Here is a 9861-nt window from a genome sequence, read left to right on the forward strand (position 1 = left end):
CAATCGGATTGTTATTCGATCACTTAAAGCTTTGATTCCAGGGGTGTGTGGATGTGATCTGCAATCAGGCGCAAAATGCACTTGAAGAATTTAAATCTGACCTTTATTCAGAATTGACATCATTTTAATACATTTGCTAAACAGTTTTCTTTTATATCATAGGTAAAATAGGACACATGCATTATTATTTAGGCCCTTGTCTTAGCATAATTATGTAAGTCACAAAATAATTCATGGTCAGACTCAGAAATCAAACATGCACTACATGTCATTGCAGGAGTTTCAAATCTCCTGTTTGCTGTAGTTTATAACACATTTATGAAGTATTTTTTTATACATTTAAGAACTGATTAATGCTAACAATGATATTATGAAAAGATCCTCTTAAAGTTTCAAATAAGCATGCAAAAGCAATCTATTTTCTTATCAAAAGCATAAATTCAGAACTCCATATTATACAGAAGAGTTTAGTTGCATTTAATAATTAGCTTTATGCATTTAATTATTAAGCTTTATAACTTTTTCTAACAGTCTAGTATTTTCTTCAAAGGTGTTCTGACTTGAACTAAAATATTATTAAAAAAGAGAGACTTCAATAATATCAGAAAGGTGATCAGCACATCCTTGAGTTGCCCTGGGTCAGACAGATCAAACCACCTGAGAAAGTAGTTACTATGTCTGACTTCAAAGAAATTGATGGCAAAATTTTGGAAGAAACCGTAAAACACCTTAAAACATCAACCTGCGCTCTTGACACACTTCCCACATCATTTTTCAAAAGTGTGTTAAACAGTTTAGAAGCAGATCTTCTAGAAGTGGTAAATGCCTCACTTCTCTCTGGGAGTTTTCCAAACTCCCTGAAAACTGCAGTTGTCAAGCCCCTCCTGAAAAAGAACAATCTGGATAAGACCATATTAAGCAACTATAGGCCGATCTCAAATCTTCCTTTCATAGGCAAGATCTTTGAAAAAGTTGTCTTCAATCAGCTGAACAAATTCTTGTGCTCGAATGGATACTTTGACAATTTTCAATCTGGTTTCCGACCGCACCACAGCACAGAGACAGCGCTCATAAAGATAATAAACGATATTCGCTTAAATACTGATTCAGGCAAATTATCGGTGCTGGTACTACTCGACCTCAGTGCTGCATTTGACACTGTCGATCATAACATACTTCTGGACAGGCTGGAAAACTGGGTGGGGCTTTCTGGGATAGTCCTAAAATGGTTCAGGTCATACTTAGATGGGAGAGGTTATTATGTGAGTATAGGAGATCATAAGTCAGAGTGGACGTCCATGACATGCGGAGTCCCTCAAGGCTCAATTCTTGCGCCACTCCTGTTCAACCTGTATATGCTCCCAATGAGCCAAATAATGAGAAAGAACCAAATTGCTTACCACAGCTATGCAGACGACACACAGCTCTCCTTAGCCCTATCGCCTAACGATTACAGCCCCATTGACTCCCTGTGCCAATGCATCGATGAAGTCAACAGTTGGATGTGTCAAAACTTTCTTCAGTTAAACAAAGACAAAACTGAAGTCATTGCGTTTGGAAACAAAGATGAAGTTCTCAAGGTGAACGCATACCTTCACTCTAGGGGTCAAACAACTAAACATCAAGTCAGGAATCTCGGTGTGTCACTAGAGTCAGACCTTAGTTTCAGTAGTCATGTCAAAGCAATAACTAAATCAGCATACTATCATCTGAAAAATATTGCAAGAATTAGATGCTTTGTTTCCAGACAAGACTTAGAGAAACTTGTGCATGCTTTCATCACCAGCAGGGTGGATTATTGTAATGGACTCCTCAGGAGGAGATCAGACGTGCTCCTACAGTAGTCACTTTCAAATCCAGACTTAAAACACATCTGTTTAGCTATGCATTTAATGAATGAGCACTGTGCCAATGTTCGTCCGACTGTTTGTACTGTACTGTATTTTATTTTTATTTTTTATTTTTTTCTAAACTGTTTAATTATTCTTATTTCTTTTTATTATTTTAATTTCTTCTATGTAAAGCACTTTGAATTGCCACTGTGTATGAAATGTGCTATATAAAAAACTTGCCTTGCCTTGCCTAAAGACTTAAATCAATGAAAAAATGACTGCTTGTTCACATGTATTTGTTCAAACTGTCAATAGCATCCTGTTTATGGTGGTTTCTCCATTCACCCGGAATCTGACCTTGACCCTGAAATTTTTTATTGTAGTGATTTTCCAGATCTTTCTGAAATCTACAGACAAACCACTTCCAATATGACAGCTCAGTGAAGTCAGGGGTGATGCTCCATTTAGCATAAACCCCTCCTGCAGTTTTGTAATCTTTATATTTAATGGATTTATTAGGTTCATGAGATGGGCGAAAAGACTTAGTACTTGACATTAGAGTTGTGCAAAAATCTGCAGAAAGATTTTCTGTTCCTTCATAATGCCACCCATTCACTCCATCAATTCGATGGAAAGGAACACTGTGAGGTTTTGGATCGTGGTCTTCTGCTGTGTTGGTGCAAATGGCTTTACAGAACGGACACTGAACCCAACAGCACTGACAGAGGTGTTCATTTAGTATCTCATCGGGCCTGTCCTTATGTTCCAGCTTTGATGGAAAAGATTCTGTTATGAATTTCTTGCCAATGCCAGATATTATAGAAGGAATTTTTTTTTTTATTACCTCTTCTAGGTGTTTTACATCAACACCATCACGACTAACTCCTCTGAGGTCATTCTCAGAGAATATCAGCACATCTGATAACTTCAGAGTGAAAGTCTTCAACCAGAGATCAGCATCTCCATCTCCATGTTTTTTATTAACCTCTTCAGTTGCTCTCTTCACTGCTTCTACGATCCGCTTCTCCTTCTGTTCTAAATCATTGCTCATCTTGGGCAGAACACTGGTGTAGAACTTAGCAGTGATGTACTGACTGACTTCCTCTCTGATGAAACTCTTGAAGTGCTCTTTGGGATTATTAATGTAGGTTTTGTATGCCTCAAAATTCTCCTTTTCTGCCAGTGTCTTCAGGATGTGTTTCTCCAGATTAGATCTGTTTCCATTCAGTGATTCACAGTTTGTCCTCATTTCATCTGCCAAATCTCTGGCAGTTTTTTTGTAGACACTCTGCTCAATGGGTTCTTTAAGTTTGTTACAGATGATCTCACCTATGATCTCAGCTGATGTTGCCCCCTGGCAGTATTTCTGGAAAATACTGTAATATTCTTCTCTTTTTCTTGTAAAATAGAGAACAGGATCATTGGCTTGCTTGAATTTTTCGTGCTGTTCCATGATTATCGGTTTTACTGTGTGCAATATGGCAAGGACCAAATCACTGAAGAAGTGTTTCTTGAACACATATTTCTCTTTTTTTCTTTCCTCATATTCTGTTAATTTTTCTTTGATGAAATCACTGAGTTCTTGAATGTAACTTTTGTTGTAGCCCATCTTTTCAATGTGTTTTGACATGATTTTTTTTTTTGCTTGCTCTTCAATATCTAAAATTAAAGTTTTGATTTGAGTGTGATCCTCTTTAGTTAGAGAATAAGTAGATCTGAATGGATTTGTAAAAGATTTCTTCTGTTTTTGATTCTGTACATACTCTGAATAGTCTGACATCATGAAGATGTTGCACTTTTTGTTCTTCATAGAGGGGTCTGCGAACCTTTCATTGGCATCACCGAGGACCTCCTTCGTATCTTTTAAAATGTCAAGGTCTGTGCCTTGAGGTGTGTTTTTCCTAATCTCATCTACACATTTTTCCCAAAATGAATTAAAATCTCTTTGCAGGAATGCATCATTATTTGCTTGGTCTTTGAGAGTTGACGCAAGATCTTTGGCCTTCTCAAGGAGAGCGTTTTCATTTTGTGTCCTCTGATCATCTATCTGTTTCTTTAGGACTCGCTGCTGTAGCACCTCATTCAATTTCGACTTTGTTTCCCTAACAATGTTTTCCTGTATGTGTGAGATTTTTATTTCGAAAGATTTTTTCCACTGAATCAGAATATTGGCACTGCTGTCTTTCTCAAAGAATTCTGACATAGATTTCTTCACTTCTGTACTTTGTAGATTTAGTTCTTCTTGAAGATCTCTTTCCTCAACCACATTGATTGCTTCGTTTTCTATTTTGTTCTGTAATCTATTTTCAATTTCCAGCATGGCCTTCCGAAGACTCCAGGTCCACTTACTGTATTCTGTCTCCAGTTTTCTGTATGTGGCAATCTCCAGAGCATTTTTGAAGCTGAACACAAAGCGTTCGTTCAGTAAAGCATCCCAGAGATTTTTAATATGATTTTTGATGTTTGTCAGCTCCATGCCATTTGATTTTGATACACAAGAAAGAATAGTTTTCTTAAGGTCTTGAACATTTTCACAATATGAAGGGTTGGGTGGTGCCATTGGTGGGCTGCCCTCCCAGAGCTGAGCAAAATACTTCACATCCTTCTGTACATCAAATTGAATGACATCACTGAAACGTTCTTCATTACAGACTTCATCTTCTGCAGCGAGTTTGGTCATCTTATCCAGTGTCTCCTGCAGTCGTCTCCTTGCTTCCATGGTATTTTTTTCAGCTGTGACGTCTGAAACGTTCTGATGCACAAACACACAGCTGGGGCTTAATCTGACCTCCTTCATCCTCAAGAAGGCCTGAACAACAATCTGAAGAATGTCCTGCATCTCTGTGGGGTTTTCTCCATAGATGTTGATCAATGTCAAATTTCCAAGGCCAATAACAAACGTGGCCAATTCATTGTCATGGTGTCTTGTTGATCTTCCTGCCAGTTCTAGAGAACGAAGTCCCTCAGTATCCACAACCAGAATATAGTCAAAGTTCATCTGTTTTTTCATCTCGTCTGACACTTTGACCAGCTGCATGAAAGCTCCTCTGGTGCACCTGCCAGAACTGACGGCAAACTGCAGTCCAAACATGGCATTCAGCATGGTGGATTTCCCAGAGCTCTGAATCCCTAAAATGGACAGAACAAAGACTCTCTGGTCTCCCAGTTTCTGGATGAGTTCATCTAGAACAGCATCAACCCAGACCAGAGGAACATGGCCAGCATCTCCATCCATCAGCTCCAGTGGAAATCCAGAGATCATCATCTTTGCTGCAAGACCCGGGAGAGAATAATAGTCAATCTGCAGGTCTTTCTTGTTCTTCTTCACAGATAAACATGATTCATAAATCTGTCCAATTTCTCTGAGGATGTGCTCCAAACCAAAGGCTGCAGCTTGAAGTTTCTCAGATAGTTCCAGAAGTTCAGGCTTGAGTTTTTCAGATTCGTCAGGATTGTCTTTCAGTTTTAAGATGTTTGACCACTTTTCATCATACTCATGATGTAGATGTGAAAGGTCAGTGGAGGTGTATTCATCCAGGAGGATTCTGAGCCATTTAAGAAAAAACGTTGACTTATTTGCGGCACCTGAGTCCATTTGTTCCACAAATAAATGTATAAACTTACTTATGTCAGATTTATGCTGCTGTTCACGGACTTTCTTCATCTCAGTTTTTTTTTTACCGATTTCCATATCTGTGACATCCCCTTGTGGTCGATGTAGTTCTTTATTCTTCTGACACCACTGATGCCACAGTTCGCCCTGACAGGGCAGAAATGATTCTTTAATTTTTGTCAGATCTTTCTTCTCCAGTAGTCTCACCATTTTTTGAGCTGCTTCTCTTCCTTCTCTGCAGTCATCAACATCTTCCTGATCTACTCTGATGTCTGAGTGTGTGGCCACATTTTCAAGTCTGAAAGTGGAAGGTGATTTTGAAGATGAGAATGAGAGGCTATCTGTAATAGCTTCTCTGAGATCTTTAGATATTTCTGCTTGACCTCTGTTTTTCAAACCAATTTTATATTTCCCAATCCTCACCTCGGTGTACGGTGAATCATCCTCAGGAAGAAGGCAAATCAGTGGCTTTGGGTCCTCGTAGAGTTTTTGGAATTTTTCTGCACTTTTATCATTTCTGTCCAGCTGTGGTAAAACAACAACATTGACTGAGGCCATTTTAGTCATTATATGCATCTGTTTCTCATGGTCTCCCGCATCACCGTGTAGATTACAGAATGCAACGCGTTCAGTGAATTTATCATCATATGTCCCAGAGGGGCAGAACCAGGCGATCTCCACCACTCCATCCATCAGGACTCGGGTTCTGCTGCTGCCTGGGCAGTTCCTGTTGAAGAACGTGTCGTGTTTCTCATTGATCAGCTTGTTCATCAGCTCAGACTTGGATGAGGACACTGAGCCAAACCTGAAGAAAAACACCATTGGAGTTTCTGCCTTGTAGATCGGCTGGATTTTACTGATGATTTCTTTGTTGTCGTTTATAATTTTCCAGCTCTGGTTAATTTCTCTAAATGTCCACAGAGGGAACTCAATCTGATGAGTGAATGGATCAGGAACAAGCAGAGGCAGCGCGTACCGGCACTGGGACAGTTTAGTGACCATCATCTGCTTCAGGAAACCATCAGCACAATGAAACACGGCCATCTGAACATCCATTGGGTGAATGGGGTCTGTGTTGCTCTGTCTTATATTAGACGTTGATGTTCTTCCAAAAACTGCATTTAACGCATCATCATTGTTTGCAGATGGTTGTTGGGCTTTTTGTTGTTTTTCTTTGTGTTGCTTCGTAGTATCTGTAACCGTGATACTTCTTGCTTTATAGTTCATCATCAGTAATTTTTGTAAAAACATATGAACCAGTTCCTCCTCAGTACAAGACCCATGAGACTGTAATGATTTTGCAGTTATCTGAAGAACATCTGAAGCTCTCAGTTTGTTTCTCTTGACTTCAAGTTTAAGTCTTTGAAAAAGTTCCTCCACTTCTTTTTCCACATCTTTTCCTTGTGTTGTAAGGTCTTTGGCTGTTTCGGCCTGTAACATAAACATGACAGTTTTACTCTTATGTCTCATTTTTGTATAGATATGCCAGTACAAAGAGCTGCAAATTGAAAACAGCAAGTTATCTAACAACATATTTTCTACAAAAAGACTTGCAGGCACCATAGTCAGATATGATCAATAACTTGTATATTATTATAAAACAACTTCATGTTGTAACTTCACAGCTTCAACTTTACATCAGCCTCATGTGTGTATAAAAAACAACTGTACATGAGAGGCAGCACTTTGCCTGCCTAAATAAACTAATGGATTCCCAAACTTGTTAAAGGTGCTCTAAGCGATGTTGGGTGACGTCACTTCTTGTTGATGTTCTAAGTATTGTCAAACAAAACTGAGGCTAGCTCGACCCTCCCTCCTCCTCATCCCGTCCCCTCCCATTCCCTTTGGGGACTTTGTGCGTTCCTTCTCCTTTTCCCTCTTCTTTGCTATTTGTTCACCGGAATAATTCTCATGTTAGTCGTTGTCTAGGACATCTCTCCTCTAGCTAACTTCCCTCTTCATGCTTCTCTCTCCTCCACTCCCCACTCCTTCATGTGCACGCGCACTAAACCCCCCACCCCCACCTCCAAATCATTCTTATCGGTTATTTGCTGGAACACTGTTTATGTTTCGTGGTCCAGGTTGGCCCAGTTTGTTTTTGTTGCCATTTGTGGAGCCTGAGCTGTCTACAGAGACCGCGTTTTTTTACAGTGTGTTCAGGGGACAGGCAGCTAGCAGATAGTGAGGAGATGTTTGCTGTATGTTTCAGCCAAAAAATGTTTCAGCCTAAAAAACGTGTGACATCGCTTAGAGAACCTTTAAATGTCTCGGGTTTCTTATATTGCTTTACACTTCACATCGCACTTACCCTATGTCTCTCTCTTTTGTCTTTTGTGGTTGTGTTGTCCATCTTCTCTTCAATAATTGTGGTTTGATCTTGTAAGAAAAAAAGAAAGAGAATATTCATTCTACAATGAAAAATACTGCATAGTGTTGGTTAATTTGTAACAAGATTTTAGCTGCCATTTCCTTTGGCAGTTCCTTTAGCAATTTTTGTTTAAATGCTGCTCCTTTTATGGACTGAAATAATTCCATTACTACTGTAAATAACATTCACCTAAACACCCAAGTACTGTACCCTCAGATGATGTATGACAATGACATGTATGTTTTATAGAGTTTTAATTGTCTGATTCTTTCTCATATTGGTGCATGTTGAAATGTCAGTCTGATCATTTGTAAATTTTTGTTCTTCCCTACCGGCTAAAAGTGTGAATCTTTGAGTAGGCAGTAAAATTTAAATCAAAAGCAGTTTTTGTAAATTCAGGAAAATTAATTTAGATTTGATTTGCAAAATTTGATTACGTTATTATAATGCCTTTTTTAGGATTCTTACAAACTTGTCCTAATGTGTGTTATGGAGAAAAACAAACTCTTATTGTTTATTGCCACCAAAACAAAAGGTTTCTTTGGTCATCCCGTGAGCAGTTCTAATCAAAATTTTTAGATGATTTTTTTCACCATCTAGGCTATAACCATCTTTAATATGTTGAAAACATGTCAGTTTGCCACATGAATCATGTAAATCATAGCATATTCTCAATTTAAAATGGCAATTTGTTTTTTTTAATTCTTCATCAAAATGGCAAATTTGACAAAGTTGAGTAGTTTACTGGTGTCACCACTGTTTTGAGTTTTTGTTTTTGTCAGAGGAAGTCATGCTTTAGCTGTGGAATGGCACATCTAGCGAACGCTGCAAACAGCCCGGCTGCAACATGCAAGAAGTGTAAAAAGATATGACATTACGCTAAACTGTGATGATGAGCTCAATCAAACACGTGAGGTCTGTGAAATTTAATTACCTGAAGTTACTGTACTTTTACACACAATATTCAGCTTGTACTCCCAGCATTACAAGCACAGTGACTATATGCTCTTTTCCACTGTGTGGTATGACTCGGCTTGGCTCGCTTTACTTTTCCACTGCAGTTTAGTGCCGCTTCAAAGTGGGTGTGATTAAAGACTGATCGTTATAGCTGCCCCACCACCTCGTCTACTGACCACGATACAGCAACTTCTTTAAAAAAAAATTAAGTCATTTAAAGCAAGTAATAAAAAAAAAAAGTTATACATATCAATGATTCTGCGGTGGCTGTTGCTGACTATTTAAATCTAACGGGTTTAGTGTCTCGTGACGCAAATCCAATGACGCTGGTAGTGACGATACTCTCTGACCAATCAGTGATCTGCAGTGTTTACACGTCACATTTTAGCATTGGTATGACTCGCTTGGAACCTCAACCGTGGTGGTGATTAAAAAAAAAAGTACTAGGTACTGTACACAGTGGAAACCCCCCCGAAAGTGAGCAGTACAGTACCATGCAGTGGAAAAGCACTATATATCTTCTTCGGACTCAAAGACTTGTTACAGAACCTGGTGCATTTTCTCCCTTAGTTCGGTTCGTTTAGGCATATATAAACACTGCAATCATGCTCGGATCCGCACACATTCACACAAAATAATTGCTCCAATATATCCTGAAAGAGGTGTTCTCGGCCTCATTGAAAACAAACTCTTGGGTGTTTCAGTTGAGATAAGAAAACAATCCAACGAACCAAGCTATTATAATTCATAATGGAAAATTCATTATATAAAAAGCAGCAGTGTCTCATTTTTTCACTTCATTTCACTTCATCTCACTTTTCTCTGTTCATTTGCAAGAATGCTGTCCCAACAAAGCCATGATTCCAGCTCTAACTGCACACATACTGTGTATATAGTACTGTGCAAAAGTCTTAGGCCTCCATTAGATGTTGTTTTCTTTCATAGGTTCACTCGACGCTGCGTAGCAATGACGCAATGACCCTGATTGTCTGAACCCGCATAGAATCACGGCAATTCATTGGCTGATGGCCATCTGCTCCTCAGATTCTCCAGTGGAGTTTCTCCATGACTATTTATTCCCCAGTCCAGAG

At 38.9% G+C, this 9861-nt stretch overlaps 2 protein-coding genes across 2 annotated transcripts in view; both read right to left on the reverse strand.

Moving 5' to 3' along the window:
- Window positions 1–9861, reverse strand: part of LOC311087653 (uncharacterized protein) — a 415151-nt gene that overhangs the window by 332008 nt on the left and 73282 nt on the right. The gene's annotated exons all lie outside the window — the stretch shown is intronic.
- Window positions 87–9861, reverse strand: part of LOC311087642 (interferon-induced very large GTPase 1-like) — a 14733-nt gene continuing 4958 nt past the window's right edge. Inside the window, exons 2-3 of the mRNA XM_084121007.1 lie at window positions 7754–7821; window positions 87–6876 (exon numbers count right to left, since the gene is read on the reverse strand). Of these exons, the coding sequence (XP_083977133.1) occupies window positions 2119–6876; window positions 7754–7795 (4800 nt within the window). The 5' untranslated portion in view covers window positions 7796–7821 and the 3' untranslated portion in view covers window positions 87–2118. The remainder of the gene's footprint in view (window positions 6877–7753; window positions 7822–9861) is intronic.

The sequence above is a fragment of the Abramis brama genome (assembly GCF_963993115.1).
Source record: "Abramis brama genome assembly, chromosome: 7".
Taxonomy (NCBI): Eukaryota; Metazoa; Chordata; class Actinopteri; order Cypriniformes; family Leuciscidae; genus Abramis; species Abramis brama.